The sequence below is a fragment of the Lissotriton helveticus genome, chromosome 5_1 (genome assembly GCF_964261635.1).
Source record: "Lissotriton helveticus chromosome 5_1, aLisHel1.1, whole genome shotgun sequence".
Taxonomy (NCBI): domain Eukaryota; kingdom Metazoa; phylum Chordata; class Amphibia; order Caudata; family Salamandridae; genus Lissotriton; species Lissotriton helveticus.
The window spans coordinates 749,788,469-749,815,136 of record NC_136065.1 but is presented as its reverse complement, the minus strand read 5'-3'; the positions used below and the strand labels follow the sequence as shown (position 1 = coordinate 749,815,136).

Sequence of the window (26,668 nt, the reverse complement as noted above, 5' to 3'; positions counted from 1 at the left end):
TGTGTTGCCAGGAACCTTATACTGTATTTCATGCTGCTAAGGTTGTTATGCGTACTCACCCTAAGTTCCTTCCCAAGGTGATTTCTGATTTTCATGTTAATCAGACTATAACTTTACCAAAATTTTTCCAGAATCCTTCCACCCCAGCGGAACGGTCTCTTCATTCCCTGGATGTCAGAAGGGTGTTGAAATTCTATCTGGATAAGACCAAGGATATTCGTAGATCCGACCAGCTGTTTGTCAACTATGGGTCGGTTAGGACTGGTCTGCCTACTTCGAAACAGTCCATCTCTAGGAGGATTGTGTCATGTATCCAGCTCTGTTATCAGAAACCGAATAAGACCTTAGGGGGTAAGCCTAAGGCTCATTCTACCAGGGGCAAAGCAGCTACAACAGCTTTGCTTCGAAATGTTGCCATTGCACAGATCTGCAGGGCGGCCACTTGGAAGTCGGCCCACACCTTTGCTAAGCACTACTGTCTGGACTCGGATGCCAGAGCAGATGCTCAGGTTGGGCAGGCTTTGCTGCGGAATTTGTTCGCACAATAGTGGTGATGTATATATTTCTCCACCGCCGGGTTGTTTTTGGATGGGCTTGCCATTCTATTCACTAGATTATGACTGTACACAGAGATCCCCTACTACAGAAGGAGTCGTTTCTTACCTGTAGCTCCAGTTCTGTAGTAGGGGTATCTGTTATAGTCGTAAGCGCCCGCCCTCCTCCCCGGTGGAGAAAATGGTACTGTGATGTATGCTACAGGCTTTGCTTTATACACCTTCAAAAAGAACTGAAAGTAAAAGGAAGGGGCTGAGCATGCTGGGATACCGAGGGTCTCCAGAGAGTTCCTTAAAGGCACGGTATCCCTTTTCCAGACACATAATGGCAGCCTATGGAGGCTTGTCTGTCCTTACCTTCCTCTCTATCATTCCAAGGATTTGGTGAGGGGAGGAAAGTTTCTCTAAGGGTGAAACTTGAAAGATTGTGTAAAATGTGTTATTGGTGTTATATCCTTGGCATTTCTAGTTGAAGTACTGGACAGTGTAGCTTTGTAGCTACAGGCTGCATTATTGTCTTTAATTTTCTCTTAAGTGTCTATGCAGGACTGCAATGAAGACAGTTTAAGAGATTATTTTTGATTGGTCCGGGGTCCACGCACATGAGCGGGACTATTCACTAGATTATGACTATAACAGAGATACCCCTACTACAGAACTGGAGCTACAGGTAAGAAACTACTCCTTACCGAAGGTAAGTAACTTGTTCGTCATACATAGCTTCTGACTCCCCACTATTCTTTGCGTTTTTTGTTTACATTTATGTGCCAGAAGGAGAACTGACACAGTGACCTTTGCTTATCCATCATAGGCAACTTACTTAATGATGTTTTTTGCTTTTTATGCAGACTATTGAGAGCCTGCCTATAGACTTTGGAGGCAACCCTAAAGCACAGATTGCTGCAAAGACTGTGTTTGAGTTGGCTCATCGACATGGGGATATACTGCGAGAAGGCTGGAAAAACATAGTGGACTCCATGCTGCAATTGTTTCGAGCTCAGTTACTGCCAAAGACCATGGTGGAGGTAATGCAGTGTTATCATTAACATTAATAATGAGGGATCAGTAGGTGGTGTGCAATCCAGTAGAGAACTTTTTTTTAACTTTTCAGATGATGCATCATAATTGCCACAGGTTGATTATTTCCATTCAATTATTTTTTGTCATGATTTTCAGAGAATTTGAAAATTGTTTATAACTGGACCTGTAACGCAAACTATCCCTTTCTTACGTATTTAAGAAAAAGTCTGAGACAGGGTAAGGTAATTCAAGAGTTTATCGAACTGCGTACGTTTCCTGAAAGGGCTCCAAACAGATACTGTAACTAATGGAAGTAGGAAAATAGAGAAACATAAGTTTTGTCATCATGGAATCATGAGTGGATTGAAATGCCAAAATACTTTCATAAACCTATAAATAATCCCCCTTCAATGTATAGAATCCCAGTTCTTTACAGTACATATTTCTGTATTTCTTTCTGATGGAAACTTATAACTGTAAAGTCTTCACATTTAGAATATCTCCAGGCGACCGACTGGTCCTGGAAAAAATAACCAACAATGCTTGTATGCCGGAGTACATGGTGCCTTACGTCTGTGCAGTGAATTTGTACTGCCCTGTAAGTTATGGAGTTGAGCCGTATATAAATTCCTCCCTTTCACACAGACTTAACTTCCTTTCTGTCCTTGCCCTTTGAAGTGGATCAGGAGCTCTGCTCTCAGCTTTGGCTGATTTCTGATGACCCTAAATTTACAAACAAAGATGCCCCCATCAAAGACTCAGTAATCAAACCATGCAGTGACTGCAGAAAGCAGATGTTGGCACCTGAGCTCTGAGCATTGCTCTGTCATGTGACAAGTAAGCCCTCAGACTCCCCAAACCAATTTGGAACCAAGGTGTGAAGGTCTGTCACTGAGCACAATATGGTTTCCAGATCAAAGCATAGGTCTTGTTCCAACCCCACACCGTTGTCCTGGTCTTGAGGCCATTCCTACACACTTCTTCACAGCAAATATTGTCCAGAATGTCAAAGCACAAGAAAGCCAAACACATGGGGGCAGGACCTGACCCCGATGGTAATTGCTGCCCCACCTATTGATTACATCGTTGCACCGTGGGTTTTGTGACTACACCCATGTCTATTGGCCAGTCGCACCTCACACATGAGGACTGCCAAGAACCCTGGGCGGCAGCGGTGGGGACCTACTTAAGGCTTCCTACTTTCCTCTAGTGTAGAGGTGCTGCTGCTGCAGGGGCCAGACACTTTTGCCCCTGTAATCTGCCTCCGTGATGTCCCTGCCGGCTCCTGATCCTGTCCTGCAGCGGGCCAATGGGTCGAAATGATTGTCGTGGAATGAGCTGACGCTGTGCTCAAGCCGTATGAGGAACATTTTGGCCGCAGTATCCACATACTCATGTACCTATCTCCCGTGAACACATACATTATTTAAACAGAAACAAAATTAAACAGTATTTTTGTTTTCTTGAGTTCTTTATTACAAGTTGTTTAGCGCAGCCAGCCAACACGTGTTTCATCAGGGAAAGAGGTAGTCACCCGACTCTTCAGGGCTGAATGGAAATACCAAAGCTCAGGGTAGTCCCTCAACCGGTGATAATTCCAACCTGGTAGGGCACAAGTGGCGATGTTTATGACTTGGTAGAGGTGCAAGTATGTGGCTGTCAGGTGAGTCAGCAATTGGTGTAATCGTAAAGCCGGTGATCATTCCAACCCGGCTCCACTGTACTGGGTCCAATAGTGTAACCGAAGTGTTAGGGTCAAACCGTAATAAGTCTGTAGAGAAACAGAAACCGCCAGTAAATTTGCAGGTTGATAGATAGTGTCGTCTATAGAATCATAGGTAGTCCTGGCTGTTCTGCAGAACAAAGTTGTGCCTTCCTCTGAAAAGGTGAAAGCATCCCTTGATGCACTGCTATGCGATCCTACTGGGGATTGCCCAGCGTTCCTAAAAAGTTTCACACAAAAGTTTGTCTGTTTATATTCTTTATTTTTTCTTATAATTCTTTCTTTTACTCTTTGTTTAAACATTCTGAATGTACATATGTGTTCATTAGATCAGTCCAATGCATTTCGGTCGTTATGACCTTCATATGGTCCCAGATGCACCTCCCCAAATGGACTAGGGAGACACACACACGTCTAACCTAGACGTGCTTGGCATCTCCTACCTATGATTCTATAGACTACACTATCTATCAACCTGCAAATTTTATTGGCGGTATTATTTTTCCCTGTCCTCGTGACTGGTCCCCTGTTGGGGTCCTGTGCTCGTTTGAGCTGGAGAGGTCCTCTCGCAGACCCTCCTCCCCCTTGGGTATGGCTAAAGTATCCATTCTACGTTAAGGAATCTGCGGCTAGTAGTCTCTATCAGATGTACGATTTACTTACCTTCGATAACGATGTATCTGGTAGAGACGATTCTAACTGCAGAGTCCTTCACAACCCGCCGTTCCTCCCCGTTTCTGCAAGGACCCCTCTCGGTCTTCTGTACTCGCCTGCTTCAGGGCGGCAGTCCTCTGCGGGTGTCCCCTTTTTCTTATTCCCTCCCTAGGGGGATGCTCGCCTTGTTGTTGCTGTTCCATTCCTTCCTTTCTGGTGATTGCGTGCAAATGCCTGGGTATTTTTGCACCCATGTATTTGGTCTCCAATGTAGGGTTTTTTGTGCCTTGCTTCTCTGTGTTTGTTTGCACTTCTGACTCTTACAGTCCTTGGAATTGAGGTCTCCTGGCTGGGTCTCGCCCTTCAGTTCTTTTAAGTAATGTGTGCCCCCCGCCCCCCTTCTGGTGTGGTTGGGGAATGATTTGTTACTGCTCTTCCATTCTGACGTGGAACTCTTCTTTGTTCCGGGCGATGGTTGCAGACTTCTTTGTCTGCTGTGCCCTTTTTCACATGCCTTATGCCTCTAAGGAGGCTGTTATGTTGGTTACGGACTTACTTACAGTAGCTGCCCTCTATTCTTTCATTCCATGACTTGGTGCCTTAGTACCTGGCACTATTCTGGATGGTGTTGTTCCTCACCATTTGTTTCTTTCCCTTCTGTATAGCTGGGTTTTCACACACTGTGCCAGTATTCTCACAGTTTTGTTTGTGATGGCTCCGCGTTGTGGCGCGGAAAGTTCTCCAAAGAAAGCTGACGTAGGCGCACCTGGGTGGAACTTATGTATCCTCGCTGACGTCACGAACGCGGACGACGTCAGGGCGGAGTCACGTGGTGTCATCCCCCCGGCGCGCAGGTATGCTGTGGCAGAAAGGTTTTCCAGATCCAGTCTCACGCCTGGGGATAATTCTACGTTGAGGAACCTGCAGCTAGAATCATCTCTACCAGATACATCGTTACCGAAGGTAATTAGCTTGTACGTATAGTGTGATAAAGTGGCTCTATATATACTGGACCAAAGTAAGGTACAGTGTGTATAGAGACCACCAACCCCAGAGATATAACAGAGGTTAAAGTCAGGGCTGACCTTACTCTCAAAAGTGGTAGCTTGGTCGAGCAGTAAGGCAATACCAGAGGGCAGGTTAAAGCACTTGTTGTACACACTCAGTCAGCAAAAGGTTTCACCCACTCAAGGACTGAACTCCAGGCCAATTGTTTTTATATCAAAAGATATAGTGTTTTTATTTTTAGAACCAACCGGTGTCAAAAATATACTTTTCTCAATTATGAGTGATCTCAAGTAATTACTTTGCAGAAAGGAAATAACTTTGTAAACACAACAGGTACAGGGGTTGCAGTAAGCAACACAATTCTAAACACAATCTAACATTGAGCTCAATGGGGTTTTTCTACAAAAATGCAGTTGATTACTTTGTAAATTACTTTTGTAATTCCGGGACTGGATCCTAGATTCAGTCCTGGGGTCTAAGCTGAAAACAGTTTAGTAAAAATGTTTTGGTTATTGCAATGAATTTTAAGGAATATAAAAAAATTTTTCAAAGTTCACACTTAGAAACTTTTCAGTGAAAATCTAGCAATGTTATCCAATGGGAGAAAATTCAGGTTACAGGTAAAGTACGTTCTCGGTACTTTGTTAATCCAGGTCTGGGCTCCTAGGTCCTGCACTGGGATCTCTGCCTAAGACAGGTAAGTAATTACGTTTCAGTAGTTGGTATGATTTTTAAGGAATATTTCAAGTTTTCAAAAGTAGACACTTGAAAAGAAATTTCATAGAAAAGCAGACAATGGATTCCTATGGAGAAAATACAGGTTACTAATAAGCCCGGTTAGGATTACTTTTGCGGTTCAGTCCTGGACCACAAGGTACAGTTCTGGCTTCTCTCCTGATCACAGGTGAGTACTTCTGAATTCGGTATTCGTCTGATTTTATAGGAATATTTTAAAGCTTCAAAACTTCACACTTAGAAGATTTTTCGAGTCAAACCAGTCAATGTTATCCTATGGCAGGAAAGTGAGTTATCGGTTTCCAGGTAAGTACTCGACTGGTGAAGTTAAGGTTCTGGGCATTGACTCCGGGGTCACCCAGGGTCAGGTAGGTACAGTTGATACACCCTCAGCAGCACAGGGGCAGCTGGGTGAAGAGGTAGTTAGGCCCAATGTTATCCAATGGAGGGGAGGGGGCCTTCCGTTGGTGGCTGCAAGCAAGGAGGCCACGCGGCTGTGGGAGCTGGGCTCCAGGTCACTTACTCAGGGCAAGTGGGGAAGTAGAGTAGGGTAGTAGTTGCACTTCCAGCGGCACTCGGGCGGCTGGGTGCAGGGTGCTTTTGAGCCGTCGGGCGCCCAATGTTATTCAATGGAAAAGGTAAAAAGGGAACGAAGGCTGCAGACTCTGGGACGGTGATTCTTCAAGTGCGACCACCACTTTGAGAGGTAAGTTGGGATCTTGGAGAAGAGGTAGGTACCCCAAAGGAAGACACAGGGAGCCGGGTGCAGGGGTGTTTTTGAGTGTCGGGAATCTTACCCTCAGCTCGTCGCGGTTGGGGGGGTTGTCTTTGGTTCTGAGGCTGCAGGCGTCGTCTGGGTCGTCTAGGAGGGTCGTAGGGCACTGGACTTTGGGTCCCAGTCACCGGGGGGACGTCCTCGTGGTCTTGGTTCACTCGGGCACGGGCTGGGCTCGGCAGGTGCAGAGTGGGCTGGATTCGCGGTTTCTGGCTGGAACCAGGGGTGATGCTGTTGGAGCAGAGCCTCTACTCATGGGAGTCCCAGTCTCTAAGAGGGTCAAGGCAGGCAGGTCCTCCAGGGTTCTCGAGGTTGCTGCCCGCAGGAGACGCCGGGGTTAAGCAGGAGCAGGTTCAAGGATCAACAGGCCAATAGGGCTGGGGCCAAGTCAGTTGTCGTCCTCCTTTTCTAAGCAGCTGCACGGCAGGTCGTCCTTCTTGTTCTTCTTGTTTTTCTAAACGGGATTTGAGGAAGGAAGGTTCAGGGAGCCCCTAAATACTGGATTTTGGGGCATTACCGGTAAGGCAGGGACCAATAGGTCCCTGTCCTGGGGTGGGTACACCCCCTAGCCTGCTCCTCTTCTGTGGGAGGGGGGCAGGAACCTAGCTGTGATTAGGCAGGGCTCCCCATCTTGAAGATGGCCGGAGCCAGGGGTCGTGCTTCACCTCGTCTCTCCCACCTGAGGGGTGGGGTTGGCACAGGCTGGCACACCCCCCTTCCTGACGTAGGTTTTCCCGCCAGTCTTCCCGCCAGAGTCGGGGTCAGAACTGGTGGAGGCCAGTTGCTGGGCACAGCAAATGGTCTGGAGAAGCTCACAGAGGCGGCATGCCTTTGAAGCTTCCCCCTGCCCATCCTGGTGGAGGAGACCTAGCACCTCGCCCAGGATGTGCATTGTTGCAGGCCCAGGAGAGCGGGGGGCTCTCCACCCAGGGATCCAGCAACTTGTCTGCTGTGTGTCAGCCTAGGCAACCTCTCAGTCCAGACATGGATTGTAGGTTAGGTTTCAGGGGGCATCTCTAAGATGCCCTCTGGGGCATTTTACATTACACCTCACACTGGCATCAGTGCGGGTTTAATGTGCTGAGCAGTTTGATACCAAACTTCTCAGTGTTCATTGAAGCCATCATGGTGCTGTGGAGTTCGTAAGGACGACTTCCCAGCACCATATACTCTTAAATGGCAGCACTGCACTTACAGTGCCCAGGAATGGCCTTGGGTACTGTAGGGGCACAGGGCTCATGCACCTGTGCCCACACCACTGGCATAGGGCACCCAGCTAGAGGGGTGGCTGATGTATGCCCGGGCAGTGGGGTTGTGGGCATGGCACACAGGGATATGTGCCATGTCGACTCTGTTTAGTCCTGTACTTAGACACTTAGTCTGCAAAGGCAGTGTGTGGGTGTCAGGGTACAGGGCCCCTAAGGGTGACAAAATGAGCGCTGCAGCCCTTAGGGGTCTTCTCTGGTCACCATGCCCTGGGTACCTAGGGTACCATTTACGTGGGGCTGATAGGAGGCCAGTGATGCCAATTGGGTTTTGTTTCAACACAGCTTTAGGGAAGGAACACAGGCCCTGGGCACCTGGTTGGCAGGAGCCCAGGGCACACTCAATCAAAGCACATCAGCAGTTCAGAAAAAAGTGGGGGCATACCAATGCAAGAAAGATGGCACTTTCTCACATATAGTACTTGTTATTCTGACTACTCAAAGCATAAAAGGCATACAACAAGAAGTTCAGGGCCGGTAATGTAACAGATCATAACGTAAAAGTATTTGAATCATTATTGCTTTACATCCAATGCAATCCTGAATTAGTACTTGTTATCCTGACATTGAAAGGACCCAGACACTATACATCAACGTTTAGGGCATGTAATGTGTCAGGTAATAAATGAAACTCATAAATCACCAATCATATACATGTTATCTTTAAGACCGTAATTTAGGGCAGTTAAGAACAAACAAAAAATGGGGAGGGGTGGCCCTCCATTGAGGCGTCATCCCATGATGCAAAAGGTCCTGTGCCCCCAAAAATATACTAGCACATGTGCCCCCATACATTGGAGATCCCACAGCCCTTCGTGCCCACCCAAAATTGGGAGGGTTACCGTCCGCGAAGAAAAGGCAGGGCGGTGACAACAACAGTCTGGGTCCCAACTCGCCACATGTATGCCTGCGGAAAAGGGGGCGGTCCCCATGTCCCTAGAGGTCCCATTCTCCCTTTTGATTGAAGGTGGAGGCCGCCGGCAAGGGGGAAACCTTCTGTAGTCACTTGAGGGGTGAGCCCCACTCTCTGTGTCTCTCACGGCAGAGGGAACCTCACAAGGGGGGATTATGAATGCTGTGTGGCTTAACTGCGAAGAAACACGGGTCTGGAGAATGTCCCGCTCCACCAGGTCACGGCTGTCGTGGGTCCCCATTGGGACACAGCACACAAAGTGGTAAAATTAAGATGCCGGGAATACAGGCGGGCAGATATAGAAATGTGGACACAGGTGTCTGCATATACAGGCCTTCAGCCTACCAGGAAAAGCTCCGGAAACCATGAGCGCACCAAAGTGGGTGCCTGCTTTTGTCCCAGGGATCACTAGGGAGTAAGGGCTTTAAAATCAGGCCGGTTTGAGGCAGACAAATCGTTCACCACGCACTGTACTTCAAATTAAACTTCTGACTCTACAGACCCTCACCAAAAGAAGCACCTCACTCGTGTCAGTTGCCGGGAAAGTGAGCAATATCCAGGAGCAGACCACATTGCTCACCAGTCGGGGGCACACAAGCAGGGAAACAAACAGCAGGCCAGCACATCAGGCTGCGCAAGTAGTAGTTCTTCCTGCAACCCAGCAGGCAGTAGAACAAGGCAGGCAGTCCAACAAGGCAGGCAGTCCAAATGGCGGTTCCTGCTGGCAGCACAACAGTCCCCTGGCAAGGTGCAGCATGTAGCGTGCCGATCCCCCTGAGGACTATCACAGGCCCGATATCTCCAGGTGAGCTGAGTACTCCTACCCCCCGCCCTTCCGGACAGACCGCCCTGCCATCTCCCCCCTCTTCCCTGCTGTCGACGCTGCCTGACCCTGACATGGCGACCTGAGGACTCTCCTTGCCTCGTGCCGTGGATTGCTCCTGCTACTGGCTCGTGAACTCTGGGGGATCCCCGGTAGCCACGCAAGCAGCACATCGGTCTGGACCCCTCTCTTGCCAGCCTCTTCTCCAACACCCATTCGGAGCGCGCTGTTCCACAGGCGCCGGGGGATCTACTGAACTGCTCCTGGACAGTACATGCACGACCTGGGACTTGCGGACGCCTGGCGGACACTGGTCCACATCCTGCCCTCGTTTGCCCGGGCTGGTCATCGCCGAGTAGCACACTCCTCCTCGCCACTGACGCCGTGTGGGGTCTCACACATCGCCGCCAAGGGGAAGCAAAGAGGTACGCAGGTAGCCACCGTCCCAGAAACGGCTCCTGAAAATATGCCCCACACAAGGGCGTGGTCGCAGACTAACACGCCGCAGGCTGACCCCACTTTGTAGGCGAAACTGGACCAAGTATTGGCGGCCATTGAGTTGTCCCGGCTGTCAATGGAAGAACGTCTGGGCACCCTCTCAACCGACGTTAACCTGATCCGCGACGACCACCGGAAGCTTGCGGACAGAGTAAAGGAGGGGGAGAAAACATTAACTGACCTGCAACCCATTGTTAAGAAGCAGCAAACCACTCTGCAGGAGGTCTTACACCGCGTGGCAGCCCTAGAAGATCGCGCAGTTGACTTGGAAGGACGGTCGAGGCGTTGCAACATCCGCGTACTGGGTCTGCCGGAGGGGATTGAAGGCTCAGACCCCCTGAACTATATGGAGACGTGGATTAAATCATTCACCCCTGCCGCGGACCGCTCTGCTTTCTTCTCCATTGAGCGCGCCATAGGGTTCCGGCCCGGAGACCGCGGCCAGGATTTCCCCCGTGACCGATGCTTGCTAAATTCCTACACTTCCGCGATCGTGATGCGGTGCTTCGGGCGGCCCGAACAGCTGGACCCCTGCAGGTGGAGAACAAACAGATAATGGTGTTCCCAGATTATGCCCGCGCGGTCCAACAACAGCTGTCCGCCTTCCTTGAGGTTAAGAGACGGTTTCGCACGAACGATATCCAATGCTCCTTACTATTTCTGTCTCAGCTCAAGATCCTACACAAGGGCACCGCCATTTTCTTTACCACCGTCGAGGAGGCGCAGGATTGGGCGGACCAACACTGCCCGTTATTGTCCAGGGCAGAGACCCAGCGCGATCCCAGCCCCAAACCACAGAGGTCCAGAAGAGGAGGCCCGAAACAATCCCACCATGACGCCACCAGACGACGGGGGTCCTCCCCCCTGGAGTCTCTGGACCTGACACAGATGGTGCAGGAGCACCGAGAGGCCCTGCAGGCGGTGATTGATATGCAAACACCGCCCGCACATTTTCACTTCAGAGGGAGAAAACGACAGCGACAACACACTGTCGGGGGCGGCTCCGCCACTCCCCCCCCCCCCCCCCGGTAACCCCGCAGACAGCGGACAATCCTGGATGGACAATTGGGTGCCTCTTCGTAGCGAGTAATTCTCTTTGCCATTCCCATGAGCGCTTAGCTCACGATGCACTCCCCTAGCGCCGCTCCAGCGCTCATAACCTGAAGGCTCACGCGCGACATTCATTACTCCTCCAAAAGCCCGATCTGCGCACAGCCTCGCGCGCACACATACTGCCACCCCGCAGATTCTTGTTGTACCTATCCCCTAGCTGGAAATTCGTTTGGATATGCCACCATTGGTGATGTATCCCATGTATTGGGACTGTTTCCCACCCCCTGTTTCAGCAGTTTCCACCCTTGTTTGCTACCATCCCACCCCCTCTATAGCTTGGCGCAAGTCGGCATACACACGATACATACGGCAACACTCTGTCGGGTCACATGGGTGCTCTCCACCTGTTATGCGGGTGTTAAAATGATGGCGGCACCACATTCGGACGTTAATGTCCTCACACTCAATGTCAGGGGCCTTCACACGCCAAGAAAGCGCTACTCTGTATACTCGTACATAAAACGTCAGGCTGCCGGAATCGCATTCCTGCAGGAGACTCATCTCAATGGCACTGAAGTAGGCAGGTTACAGGCTAAATGGCGCGGCACGATCTGCGCCACGGCCTACTCAGCGTACGCGTGTGGCGCCTTGGTCTGGGTTAGGCCGGGAACCCCCTTCCGGGAACTTAGACGGATAGTGGACAAGGAGGGCAGGTACGCTTTGCTGGAGCGGCTCCTTGATGGCCAGGTAATCCTCTTGGGGAGCATTTACGCCCCTAGCCTAGACCAAGACAAATTTTGGGATCACCTCACGGGGGTCTTGGCCCAGTTCACCGCTGTTCCCTGGCTCCTGGGAGGGGATTACAATTGCACTCTCAACACCGCCCTGGATCACTCACACCCCCCACCCCGCGCTCCCCAGCCCTTGGACAAGCGGAGAAGTTCCGAGCTTGGTCCGCACACTGGGCACTCACTGATGCATGGCGACACCTGCACCCACATACACGCCTATACTCATTCCACTCCGTTCCCCATAATTTACGGGTGCGTCTGGACAGGTTCCTTTGCTCCACGCCGATCCTCCCAAAGATTGTCTCCACGGACTATTTGGGCAGGATTGTCTCGGACCATGATGCCCACATCCTGCGACTCAACTGGCGCCTCCCGCACCCACCCGTCCCCACCTGGCGACTACCCCGGGAGTGTCTGACCGACCAGGTCGTTAAACGCGCGCACACGCAGAGTGTACAGGACTTCTTCACACTCAATGCAGGCACGGCTTCATCGGTATTGGTGGAGTGGGATGCATTCAAGGTGGTGGCACGCGGGGAATGTATCAAACAAATCACCGGTGTTCGACGCACATTAGAGCAGGCACTTCTCAAGGCGGAACAGCATCTTGCCACGGTCACTAAGCGGGTCGACCTTTCCGAGGAACATGCTGCGCTTACGGCCGCGGCGAAAACGGCTTACCAGGCGGCTTGCGCCGACCTTCGGAAATATAATTTCAGGGCTTATGCCTCCGGGTGCATAGAGAAAGGGATAAAACAGGCGCGATGCTCGCCTGGTTGGCGCGGCAAGACACCGATACCAAGCCAATTACTGACATCATCAATCCTGATGGCATCCTAGTGCGCTCCCAGAACGAGATCCTCTTAGCGTTACAACACTATTACGCGGTGGTGTATGGTACCCCGACCCAGTCCTCCCCGTCCTCAGTGGATCATTTCCTTGATCCGCTGCCGTTACCCGCGATCATAGATGCCGACAAGCATGCGGTGGACTCAAAGATAGTGCCAGCTGATATCACCCAAGCGATACGTGCCCTGTCCCGTAACAAGGCCCCGGGCCTTGATGGACTCCTGCTGGAGTACTACATGGCATTCTCTCCTTTATTAGTCCCGCAATTAACACACATGTTCGCAACGGCCCTTGAGTAAGGAGTGTTACCCCAATCCCTGTGGGAATCTGTAATCGTGACTTTTCTGAAACCGCATCGGGACCCACACCTCATGGCGTCTTATCGCCCCATTACGCTTTAGTCCGCCGATTGCAAACTCCTAGGGAAAATCTTAGCCGATTGAAATATTCAAATAATACGCCCTCTAGTCCACCCGGATCAATGCGGGTTCGTCCCCGGCAGGAACACCTCTCAGAACATCTGCCGCGTCTTTCATGTGCAAGATCAAGTGAAAGACATATACCCGCGTTCCGCCTGCCTCATCCTTGACCTCAAGAAGGCTTTTGACACCCTCACCTGGCAATATCTATTCTCTGTCTTACATCGCCTCAACATTGGCCCCACTCTCATAGCGTACACGCGACTATTATACACAGATCTAACGACACGGGTCCGAATAGGGAGACAACACTCCGCGGGCTTCGAGGTTTGGAGGGGTACGAGGCAGGGCTGCCCCCTTTCGCCTCTCCTCTTCGCCCTAGCGGTCAAACCACTGGCCATTAGATTGCGCCAGGAGGGCATACACTGGGGCATCCCACTCGCGGGCGTCACTCATAGCGTCTCCATGTACGCTGAGGATCCTAATCTATGTGTGGGACATCTCGGCTGTCCTGACCTCCATATGGACGACTCTCACGGAATTCGCGGATGCCTCCAGCCTCCGGGTCAACTGGGACAAGTCTACGGTGTACCCATTCCACACGGACCTACCCCCTCGCGACATCTGGATGGGGTCACAGAGGGTGTCCTGAACTACAGAGGCTCCCCGATACCTCGGGGTCCGACTTTACCATTCTCCCACAGACATATTTGAGGGCAACCATTGCAGAGCGCTCGCTAACCTTCGTTCGGCGGTCGGGTTTTGGACCAAGCTCCCACTAGCCCTGATTCGCCGAGTGGCCTTAGCTAAAATGATAATGCTCCCCCGGCTCCTGTATCACTTTACGAATCTGCCGGTGATTCCACCCAAAACTTTCTTTCGCAACCTCATCTCCCTTCTTGGTACACTCATCTGGGGATCAGGCAGACACAGAATAGCGCTGAAGACCCTCCAACTGCCAACCACCCAGCGGGGCCTCGGGCCCCGTCCTTCGAGTCTTACTTCCTAGCGGCACAACTCCAATGGCTTTCTTTCTGGACGGGGGGCCGGCACCCACATGAAACATGTACCCCAACAGATAGGGTTCCCACACCGGAGCTTACCCGCCTCCTTCTCCCGGGACCAAACCGCGATGCATATCCCCTACAGCAGTGTTTCCCAAACTGTGGTCCGCGGACCCCCCAGGGGTCCGTGACACATTCCCAGGGGGTCCGTAGATAACAGTTCTAAAAGCACAGAAACATTTCTTGTATAATTAGCAGCTTTCCAGCAACAATAAAAGTGTCAAGAGAATGCCAGTGATTAATGTACCTGCTGGAGAGCAAGGAGAGTTTTGTTCAGTGGCAGCTTTGATTTAACTAATGTAGCACAGAGGGTTAATGTGCCTACTGCAAACAACGTGTGACATGCATCTTAAAAAGCAGTATTTTATGTGCCTAGGTTCGTGGTTACTGCTTTTGTCACAGAGTTTCTTTTGTTACTGTGCACTTCATAAGTGACACTCGTAATCTAGCAGAGTGACCTATAAACTGTCATCAAAGAGCTGCTTGCAAACTGCATGGTACCAGTTAGTAATTTATATTTTGTCCCAGTTATTCATTATCCTGATGCTGCTAAAAAGATATATTTGGGTCGAAATACATTTTAATGTTAAAGTCAATGCTAGCCACTGTGTTATGTTCTGAATCCTGAGTTTGTGCCTTCCAGACCAAGCACTCTTTAAACATTTTATATACACACTGATTTACATGTATGATTCAATGTCTCTATATGTGTGTGATGTAAAGTGCTCTGACATCCTACAATGGTATGAGAGATGCTATAAAAGAAATGAAATACATGTAACAGAGGGGCTATTACGTCAATATAAAATACTAAGGGCCAGATGTACGATCTGTTTTTATATGCATGAACGGGTTTGCAAACCCGTTTGCGCATGCAAAAACCTATTGGGCCATGTACATAGCCTATTTAGCGAGTCGCAATTTGTTTGCAACTCTCTAAATAGGTTTTGCAACTTGCTATTTGGAAGGGGCATACCCTTCCAAATAGCGAGTCTCAAAACCATGTACAAATGTTTTGCGGTCGCAAAACAGTCACAATTACCACCTAATTCAAGTAGATGGTAATGCATTCGCAAATCGGAAGGGGTCCCCAGGGGACCCCTTCCCCTTTGCAAATGCATGCAAAATTATTTTTTAAGGGCAAGCAGTGGTCCCAGGGACCTCTGCCTGCCCTTAGAAAATGAAACGAAAACGTTTCATTTTCTTTTTTTTTGTTTTAACGCATGGTAAACAGGCTGCATTTTTTTTTTTTAAAACTGCTTTATTTAAAAGCAGTCCGAGACATGGTGGCCTGCAGAGCCCAGCAGGCCACCATCGCTGGGAGGGCTGGCATTCCTAATGGGCTCGCAAATTGCGAGAGGCTCATTAATATTAATGAACCTCGCAATTTGCGACCCCATTGGGAATCCCAAACGGTGTTAAACACACTGATGTACATTTGATTTAGCGACTCGCAATTTGCCACTCGCAATGTGTCGCCAATTGCGAGGCGCTAAATGAAATGGTCGTCCATCTGGCCCCAAAATCCTTTGAGTATTTGTTTTGTGTGCACACGTGTGTATTTGTTTCGAATTTCTGTTTTAATGTTTGAAATTTAACTGCTACAAATTGCTTGGGGGTCCCCGGCTTCCAGTGGTGACTCAAAGGGGGTCCTCAGGAGTCAGAAGTTTGGGAACCACTGCCCTACAGGTTACGATGGAGCGTCGGTGCATGCTCCGGGTTCACTGGATGTCACCCGGAGCACCCCTGTACTCCCCTTTACTCCCGTTGGCTGGCTGGCCTTGACTCGAGTCGTACTTCCCGACCAACATGCTCACGGCATGGACGGCGTGCGGGATCACGGACATGGAGTCCCTATTTGAAGAAGGACAGCTTAAACCATGCCACCGCCTTGTGGCTGAGTACGATCTCCCCCCGGGTCAATTCCTGCGGTATCGCCAACTCCTCGAGGGCTTCCATCCCCATCACAACCTCCACACCGGAGAACCAGACACACATCCAGTCATACATGCTATCCTGCGCATGGGGGTGGGTCGACACTTAATCACCTGGTTATACAAGGCGCTAAGCGAACTGGCAAATACACCCCTGGTGACTTTACGTGCCACATGGGAGGAGGACATCGGACGTCCACTGCATGAGTCGGAATGGGTCAAGGCCCTCGAGGCCCCCAAAAAGATATCTAGGAACGCCCGATTCAAAAACATACAGTACAACATACTCCATAGGGCGTATCTGACGCCAGCACGTTTACAAAAATTCTATCCCGACACTCAATTCCTTTGTCCCAGGTGCCACTCCCCGGACGCTGACTTTTGCCACATGTTTTGGAGCTGCCCCGACCTCCACTCCTTATGGCGGACTGTACATGATACTCTGAGAGACCTTACGGGACTTACGACCCTGGCCACTTGGGAAGCTAACGCGTTAGGCATATTCAGAATACAGAAGCATCTTACAGCGCATGAGCGTTTTATCTCACTAGCATTTCTACTGTCAAAAAGATGTATAGCCATGCACTGGCGATCTCCCACGGGCCCCCCTACAGAGGCTTGGGTGGGAGCGGTATGTAAATGGGCAGCGGCAGAGGAGGATGCTCTACGCGAAGAGGAGATTAAGGGAACCCGAAAACACCCCATTTCCATGGAATGGGCCATGCTACTCCACCGCTTTAGACAGTTGACACGCGACGAAGTCCCGGATACACACTCGCCCGCTCCCGCTGCCCCTCCTCCACCCACGCAGGCACGTCCGCGATCCCAGAACCCCCGCTGATGACACACCTGTGCTGCCTACAGTTGCATTCTACACCCCATACTTCTGTCGACTGGTCCCTGCACACGACCTGACACAGAAACTCCCCCCCCTCTAGCGACCCTGGCATATTATCGCACGACTCATTTACCCATTAGTCACCCGCCCCTTATCCTTCCTGATCTGCCCGCACTCTGCGCCCACATGCATCTTTCCCGAGTTTACACCCCCCCAATTCTCCAACGATGCTGGTACATGGACTCTACAGATTCGACCCACTTGCCACCGATATATTGGAACTTTGTAAGAATGTTCTACTTTTTATTGCCTATATATCTAACAATAAGGTATGTATTGTTCAAATAATAAAAAATGCCAATAAAAATAAGTTAAAAAAAAAATAGGTTCCATGCAATGTCTCACGATGTGGAGTCAGAGCCCTTGTAGTTATACTCAAAATGTCTTTGATGTGGAGGTAACTTCAAAAGAACTTTAGACGTGCACAACACCCCCATTCAGACCCCCAGCTCTGGCTCCCAACATCAGAGGGGGGTAAACGAGATCTTTGTGTGAGGGCATGGCTCAGCCTTTACAAATGTAAGTGTTCCCCACGTCCTTTTCTCCTAGCCCAGGAAGACCAATCGGTATGCAGATAATTGCAGATGCAACCCTGTTACACCCAACCCTTCCTGTGAGATGGCTGTCTGGGAAGTATGCACAAAATGTGGCTCTCACTGTACCGGAGACTTGGATTAGAGTCAGGCTGCAAAGCAGAAGAGTCATAAGCACAGTGCATTGCCCACTTTCTAAAAGTGGCATTTCTACCATTATAATAAAAAATCCAGTATCTGAAAGAAAGAGTTAGTTATAGATTCCTTACCTTAGAATTACCCCCAGGCGTCAGACTGGATCCTGAAATTGTTTTGTCAGCAGTACACCTGCACATCGGAGGGTGGTGTTGATCGACTCCGTGTTCGGCGTCGTGGTCGCCGGGATGACGTTGCGGTAGCTACATAGACACCGCCCTCACGCACTGACGTCAGTTCTTTCTTTTTCCGCGACAGCAAGCGCATATCTGGAGAGAGCGGTACCTCTAGTCATTTTTTGACTGAACTTTTTCTCGACTTTGTTGTGTTCTGACTCCTGGTGCACGATGGATGCCCGGCTTTAAGGCTTGCGGTACTCATAACCGACTGATGTCGGTGACGGATCCTCACCGCGTGTGTCTGGAGCGTGACCCCAAGTCGTGCTCCGACTGCCGGACCATGGCCCGAAGTCTTTGCGGAGGTGATCCGGAATGCTACTCGAGGCCCGGCAGTCTGCTCCGCATTGCTGGAGGTCCCGGTCACGGAGGAGGTCAAGGGACCAGTCAGGGAGCCAACACCATTCTAAGCCGATGGCTTCGCACTCAGGGTCAGATAAGTCGAAGCTCAAAAAGAAGTCTAAGAGGGGCCGTGGCCAAGATGGCGGCGTGATCAGACGCGTCTTCCTGGTGCTCCTGCCGACAGTGACTATCAGCACGGGCCCACGGCTGATGTAGCGACTGTCGGTGCCCAGCGGTGGTGGCTCTGACCCCGGGGAGCATCGGGGGTGTCCAGCTGTCTCTTCGGACATCAAGGCGGCGCACTGCGGCTGGGAGACGGCTGCCGGGCGGGAAAGGCGGCCGCTGAAAGTGGTGAGCAGTGAGATGGCTGCACCGAGGGGTCTGCGGGGTACTACCCAGGCGGATGTGGAGTCCCTGCGAGGGCACCGGAGGTGGTGTGTGGCCGCCCGCGAACGGACAGCGGAGTGACGGCTGGTGCTCTGCACCGCGAGTCTGGAGACGGGGACAGTGCTCCGGCGGCCCGCCATTTTGACGAGCACCGACGGCGGCAGCCTACGGGGGTCCGAACCGGCGTGGAGTGGGAGCGTCTTGGCCGCGGAGGAGACGGGCCCAAGGAAAGAACGAAAGAGGGCGGGGCGGCCGGGGCCCGCTGCGGACGAGGTGAGCTCCTGACCGATCGGCATGGGAGACGAGAAGGGCCGTCTGGACTAGGCGCCTTGGCAGCAGTGACTCTCTGGAGGAGAGATAGCCCCCGCACCGTGACCACGAGGGAGCGTCCCCAGCAGCGGACGGAGTGGACCGGGTCCGCGCCTTCAACCAGACACTGGTCGACATGGTACTGGGACCTGCGGCGTTGTTTTGGCCAACCGGTGGGGCGCCTGGGGAGCTCCGAGACTGAGGGCCGGCCCCGTGATTGTGATGAGGACCCCGACGTGAGTGAGGTAGCGGCGACAGTGCGTGTCACTGGTGCCTGGCTCTGACCCGTGACGTTGGGGTTTGGCGCGCCAGTAGTGCCCTGAAGCAAGCCACGGGAGCGTGGACGGTCCGGAGGGGGGCGGTCACCTGCCAGGGCATTGGAGGAGCGGGCAGTGCCAGACGGTCAGCAGGGAGTGGCAATCGCGACTACCAGAGACAGTGAGGCCCTTCTCCTGGTGCAGGGCGAAGACGGCTGCGGGTGTTGGAGGGTCGCGGTAGCGGTTCCCGGGGAGGCCAGGGACCCGGGAGAAGACTAGTCCACAGTGCACATGCAGGGGAGACCCTATCAGGTCCACGATGTCTGCGGCCAGAAACCGGAAGGAGAGGACGGTCAATGACCTTTTCGCGTCGGCCCAGGTGAGACTCCCAGCCAAGGATTTGGCGGCCGGATCCCCAAAGTCCATGGAGGAGATATCGGAAGGCAAAGACTTAATAACGAAGGCCTTCCTGGAGTCCCTCTTCTCCGCCTTGCGAGAGGACATCCAATCCCTCAAGAAAGAGTTCACGGACGAGATTAAGGAGGTCCGTAGAGACATGGACGGTATTGGGGAAGGGGTTGCAGACCTCGAAACTAAAAGCGACTCCAGGGACTTGGAGACAGAGGGACTGCGCCAAGAGGTGGGCCGCCTAGATGACCAGCATGTGGACCTGCAAGCCATATGGAAGACCTTGAGAACCGTTCCCGGCGCCATAACGTCCGCATTCGGGTAGTGACCATGGCAGAGGACACCAAAGACCTCAGGGATTCACTAATGGTCTCTTCAATCACATTTTGGGATGCTCGCCGGAGGAAGAGATACGTATTGACCGTGTACATAGAGTGGGCCCGCCGCGCTTGTCCAAGGCCCCTTCGCCTGATATCCTGGCATGTGTACAGGACTTCCGCACTAAGGAGGAGATCCTGCAAAAGGCTAGGCATCTGCACCCTCTTTCCTACGAGGGACAAGCTCCAGTCTTGTATAAAGACCTGTCCGCCATTACATTGCAGAAGCGACAACTCTTCAGGCCGGTCACGGCCTTTCTGCAGCAGCACAAAATTCCCTACAGCTGGGGTCATCCCTTCCGACTGATGTTCAAGAAGGACAACAAGCTGTTTCACTTGAGATCCCTGACAGAAGCTTGCCAATTGTTGGGAATCGACCCACCTGAGGAGACGGACGAACGGGGAAGCGAATCCCACACCGGACCGAGACGATGGAAGGCCCCGATGGCAGCAGCAACGCAGAAGACGCCGGTTCAACAAGCCTCCGGCGGCGGCGATCGAGGAGGGGCAGCGTGCTGCCGTGGCAGCGGTGTCCTCCAGCCCGTAGGTGGTACAGCCCAGCTGAGAGCCGAATCGTGCCCTACATTGATTGGGCGGGTTTGGTAGTTAAGGACCTGCTGTCGGCAGGGGACCGGGACTCGTGAGTGTGGTGCAGTCGATCTTCCTTGAGGTGACACTTTACCATTCTTCCTAGGATGATGGACATTGACTATGGGTTTTTGGGAGGGGGGATAGTTGTAATTGTTTTTCTTCATGGTTGGGCGGGTAGTTTTGGTGGGATGGGGGGGGGGGTACCGGATCCGAGTACGGCTGGGGGGGGTGAGATTAATGGGGTCAGGGTGGTTGGTGAGAGGCTCTGGGGAAGAAGTCATGGGTGGTCGGAACAGGATGCGCCTGGCGAGTAGGCCAGCGGTCTATGCGTTAGAGCGAGTGGGGGGACGCTTCCTTATGCCTGCGACTGAGTTGTGCATCCTCACGCTAAATGTACGCGGGCTCAACAACCCCGTGAAGCGCCGGGCTGTACTGTCCCTGCTGGAGAATTCCGAAGCGGATATCTGCTTTCTCCAGGACACGCACTTGCTAGCCAAAGATTGTTACAGGCTCAAATCCCGTCACTTCCCAACACAATTCTTTTCTTCCGCACACACAAAGACAGCGGGGGTGGCAATCCTGGTGTCCCAGCGGTTTAAGGGGAGGGTGCTACACCAGGGAACCGAGCTTAAAGGGCGTTTACTGTCCTGCAGATTCTCACTAGGAACAGACACCTTCACGGTTATTTCGGTATATGCACCAAATGAGGGGCAGGAGAGGTTTTTCCACCAGGCGCTCAGTGAGGCAGCCTCTGCGCCTGACGGACACATTTTAGTGGGGGGGGCCTTAATTTAGTATTTGACAACCTTCTTGATAGATCAGCGCAGCGGTCCACACAGGCGGGCACCCTCTCAGGGGGGGGCGGAGCAGATTGGAGGAACTAGGAATGTCTGACCTATGGCGAAGCTTTCACCCGGGAGTCCGGGATTACACATACTATTCTAACGCCCACAAGACCTATGCACGCCGTGACTATTTCCTAGCATCTACCTCGCTTCGGGCACTAGCGTCTAACGTAGAGATAGGGGCGGCGGCGCTCTCTAACCACGCACCACTTTCTGTAGTGTTCTCCTTTCCACCCCTCAAGCGCGGCGTGCGTTGTTGGAGATTGCACGATACATTATTACATAGGACGGATGTAGTGGCCAAAATTAAAGGAGCTATAACTGACTACTTAACGCACAACCGGCCGTCGGATACCTCCCTTGCGACTCACTGGGCGGCTCTCAAATCGGTCCTGCGGGGCGAGTTCATAGTGATCTCGGCAGCAGAGAACGCGGAGCGGGTGCGTAAGAGGGAGGGGCTTTCATCCCGCAAGAAGGAATTGGAACAGATACATTAACGGACGGGGGCACCGCGGGTCTGGAGACAGCTGCGCCTAGCGCGTCAACAGCTGGCAGTGTTGGACCAGGACCGAGCAGAATATGCGGCGCTGCGAGTGCAGCACGCGTATTACACATGGGGTGACAGGTGCGGGCGCCTGTTGGGGCGCACCCTCCGTGAGCTACTTATATATAAGGAACAATATCCCAACCGATAGTTATTTGTAGACAGTTATTAAGGATATCTGTACAGTATTATCCAAACAGAAAAAAGGAGACTCAATTTGATTATCTATGTGCCCAAGGCATCATTTTATAAACATTCCAAAAGTTAGAGGAAAAACATAATTAACAGTTAATATCAACACTGCAATTATTAAATAATACGTGACAGCCCAAGGTTGTACAAGGTGCACGAGTGCACAGTGAGTGACACTACGGCGACGCAATTGACAGTGAGAGCAGCGTGGACGGCGCAAGGTGTATAGTGAACAATTATGTACAGTGAATGAAAACAGCAGAGGGGTTTTAAATTAGTTTCAGCAGATTGTTATTCATTTTCAATTTTTGCGGTAACCACTGTGCGAAAAGCGCCTAGAGTCTCGCTGGAGAGTCGACGGCGTTTCGATCCGTAAGATTTAGGATCATCATCAGGACAGAAGCGGGGCTGGAGGCAGTGCTGTAAAAGGGAATTGGAGTGAGTGGTGGGAAGCAACAGAGATCCGGGGGTGGAGGGGAGAAAAGGGAAATAAATTAAAGCTCACCGTTTGGCCACAGGTAGGTGGTGGAGTGTGGCGGGAAAATCCGTTAAATGAGGATTTAGACGGGTGCCAGGATGGACGTCCCGTGGAGCAGTAGATTATGGGCTCAGTTGAGGGGTACTTCTGATTCAGTACAGCTAGGGGGTAAAGAGTAAGAGCAATTCAGAGTAGCGGGTTTTTAAAGTTAAAGAGGGCAAGTCGAAAACTTACCACAAATAGGGTTAGATGGTCAACTAGTGTTACGTAGTCCATGCTCAGGTGAGCGCGTTTTCAGCGTGATCAGCGGGGGTGGGGGAGTGAAGGTAAATCTGTGGAAGAGAAGGCAGGGGTCAGTGATCACAAGGATCGTAAGTGAGGGGCGCTAGGTCAACGTGCCTCTAAAGACGGAGGAGAGAAACAATGGCAGAGACTTACCAACGGTTAACAAATGATCCGGGACCAACGTGGTCCAATAATACGTCTATGCTGAGCCCAGCGTGATCGGTGGCAGGAGCGAAATAAATCTGAAGGAAAGGAGAGGCGGTCAGTGAAGAAGCCGGGTTTGAATAAAAATAGAATCTGTCCTTGGTGAGAAATAATGGGCAAAACTTACCGGAAGTGAACAAGTTGCTCAGGGCTAGCCTGGTCCGGTAGTCAATCTACGCTGATCCCAGCGTGATCGGTGACAAGAGGGGAATGAATCTGTGAAAAGGGGGAAGGGGGGGGGGGGGACAAGGGGGAGGGAAATCAGTATTCCGGCAGAATTTAGGGATAGAAAACCGGGGATTGTGCGGATAACCGCGGCCGAGAACAATGTACCTGCCCTCTAAGTCGCGTTGCCATGGCAATCATGCGGGAGAAATGAGAACTAAATAGTCATAGGTCAGGAGAGTTGGCTTGAATGACATGGTTGGCTGGAACTTAGAACAGCTATCCCGATAGGTGGAAAGGGGTTGGAGGGTCGAAGCGAGGGGCGGGGAGGGGTGAAGAGTGGGCGAGTCGTAATTGGGGAATGCAATAGAGTAAAGGAGAGTTGAATAAAGAGACCGGCAAAGGGGTGCCGAGACATGAATTAGAAATAACGATGCATGGCGCATCGAGAGTCAAGATGCAAGTAGCAACAATTAAATTATGAAACAACCAGGAGTGGGTCGAGACCGGATAATTTGTTAACCCTGGGTAAGTCTCTGCCATTGTTTCTCTCCTCCGTCTTTAGAGGCACGTTCACCTAGCGCCCCTCACTTACGATCCTTGGGATCACTGACCCCTGCCTTCTCTTCCACAGATTTACCTTCCCTATACCACAAGCCGCTGATCACGCTGAAAACGCGCTCATCTGATCATGGACTACGTAACACTAGTTGACCATCTAACCCTATTTGTGGTAAGTTTTCGACTTGCCCTCTTTAACTTTAAAAACCCGCTACTCTGAATTGCTCTTACTCTTTACCCCCTAGCTATACTGAATCAGAAGTACCCCTCAACTGAGCCCGTAATCTACCGCTCCACGGGACGTCATCCTGGCACCCGTCTAAATCCTCATTTAACGGATTTTCCCGCCACACTCCACCACCTACCTGTGGCCAAACGGTGAGCTTTAATTTATTTCCCTTTTCTCCCCTCCACCCCCGGATCTCTGTTGCTTCCCACCACTCCCTCCAATTTCCTTTCCCTTTTACAGCACTGCCTCCAGCCCCGCTTCTGTCCTGATGATGATCACTTGCGTCGCCGTAGTGTCACTCACTGTGCACTCGTGCACCTTGTACAACCTTGGACTGTCACGTATTATTTAATAATTGCAGTGTTGATATTAACTGTTAATTATGTTTTTCCTCTAACTTTTGGAATGTTTATAAAATGATGCCTTGGGCACATAGATAATCAAATTGAGTCTCCTTTTTTTCTGTTTGAATAATACTGTACAGATATCCTTAATAACTGTCTACAAATAACTACCGGTTGGGATATTGTTCCTTATATATAATTCTCTACCCCAATCTCAACAAGGTTGATGGGTTTATACTCCTGTTATCTTCTACAAAACTCCGTGAGCTACAGCAGCGACACACGGTACAGGAAATCCACACACAGAGAGGGGATAAAGTGACCGAAGACGGAGCCAGAGCAAAAGCTTTTAGCGACTTTTACACCAAGTTATATGTGGGGGCTCGCCTTGACCCGCAGACAGCACGGCCTTTTTGGACTCGGTGTCACTCCCGTCTTTATCGTCAGACCAGTCGGAGCTACTGGAGAGGGCGATCCGTCCTGAAGAGGTTATATCGGCAATTTCGCGCCTCAAACTTGCTAAGGCGCCTGGTTCGGACGGCTTCACCGCCATCTTCTACAAGACTTTCTGTTCCCAGATAGCCCCGCTATTGACCGCCCTTTTTAATTCCTTTTCCGACACCGGTGCTATCCCAAGGGATCTGATGGGTGCCATGATATCAGTTATCCCTAAACCAGGGAAGGACCAAACGCAATGTGGAGCCTACCGGCATATATCACTCCTTAATGTCGATCCTAAACTCTATACTAGTATACTGGCGGCGCGGCTAGGTCCGTTCATGCAGGGATTGGTCGACCCGGATCAAGCTGGCTTCATCCCGGAGCGACAGACTGTCAATAACACGAAAAGGGCGCTCCACCTGGTTGAGAGGGCCACGAGATTGCCAGGTGAATACATGATGCTGGCGATAGACGCAGAAAAGGCGTTTGACCGTGTCCACTGGCCGTACCTGGAACAAGTGCATACTAGGGCGGGGTTGGGGGTTAAATTTTGCATGTGGGTCCTGAATTGCTACACCTTCCCCACAGCATCGGTGCGGTTTAACGGCTGTTCGTCGCCCACGTTCCCCATTGAGCGCGGAACTTGGCAGGGATGTCCACTGTCCCCCCTGCTCTTCGCGCTGTACATGGAACCTCTTTCAAAGAACGATGGTCCCTAGTAGTTCAGGGATCTTGACAAATGATAGACATACACTCAATAGTAAGTATGACCTTTGTCCAGCCGGACAGGATTATATCCTGCTATAATCAGCTACAAGACTTTTTTAACAGAAGCGTTATAACTGTACCATACGCTCCCCTTGCCGACAAGCCATGTTTTGTTAGGTACCCCGTGCTCCTGCTCACTGCGCAGACCTAGTCGCACTTCGAATTATTAAATCGTGCAACTCGCATGTTACTCCTTTTTTCACAAAAGCTTCATTGATGTTATATATGAATTAATATGTTATATGAATTAATAAATCGTGCAACTTGCATATCACTCCTTTTTCACAAAAGTTTCATTGATGTTATATCACATTCATGCGCCGTCCGCCTTACATCTTATGCACCCTTTTTTTTTAAAAAAACTCCCCACTGCGCCGCAAATCGCATGTTATACACTCGACAGATGTTGCTAACCGAGTAACATAGCTGCAACGCACTCTTGTCACTGATGGTTTACTATGTCACATGCCTAGCTCATGTTATTTACCCTTATCCTTATTTCTTTCTCCCCAATACAACTTTATGTATTATATGTGTAGTCCAAAACAAATTGTGTAATATTTTCAAGACAAACATATTTTTTTCTGTCCTGAAGATGATGCCAATTATCTCAGACTAGGCATCGAAACGTCGTCGACATACTAGCGTCATATGTAAAAAAAAGTGTGTAAAATGAATACAATGATGCTCTGAAATATATTTCTGTCTGTTCACTGAATCACTAGTACACTGACCGCTTCATTCGTTTTGAACTTATCCCCTTGTTTGGTCTTGTCCCCTGTGGGTTACTGGCTGTACCCACTGTGTAAAAATTCCTGTGTTATTTTTGCAATTTACTTAAATTAAAATCCTGTCCGGCTGGACAAAGGTCATACTTACTATTGAGTGTATGTCTATCATTTGTCAAGATCCCTGAACTACTAGGGACCATTGTTCTTTGAAATACGTTACTGCCCAAGGTCCCTAGTGCCATACCTTTGGGTTCCCTTGTTCTTTACAAAAAATGTAGCGCAACTGCATGGTTGCAAGGGATTGTGAATCCTCACCCCTTTTTTACAAGT

General features: G+C 50.9%; 1 protein-coding gene across 4 annotated transcripts in view; it reads left to right on the top strand.

Annotated features, from left to right (window-relative positions):
• GBF1 (golgi brefeldin A resistant guanine nucleotide exchange factor 1) overlaps positions 1–26,668 on the top strand; it is a 2,365,494-nt gene that overhangs the window by 1,379,922 nt on the left and 958,904 nt on the right. For all 4 annotated transcript variants that reach the window (XM_078643218.1, XM_078643217.1, XM_078643220.1 and 1 more), the window contains exon 24: positions 1,403–1,579. In XM_078643218.1, the coding sequence (XP_078499344.1) occupies positions 1,403–1,579 (177 nt within the window). The remainder of the gene's footprint in view (positions 1–1,402; positions 1,580–26,668) is intronic.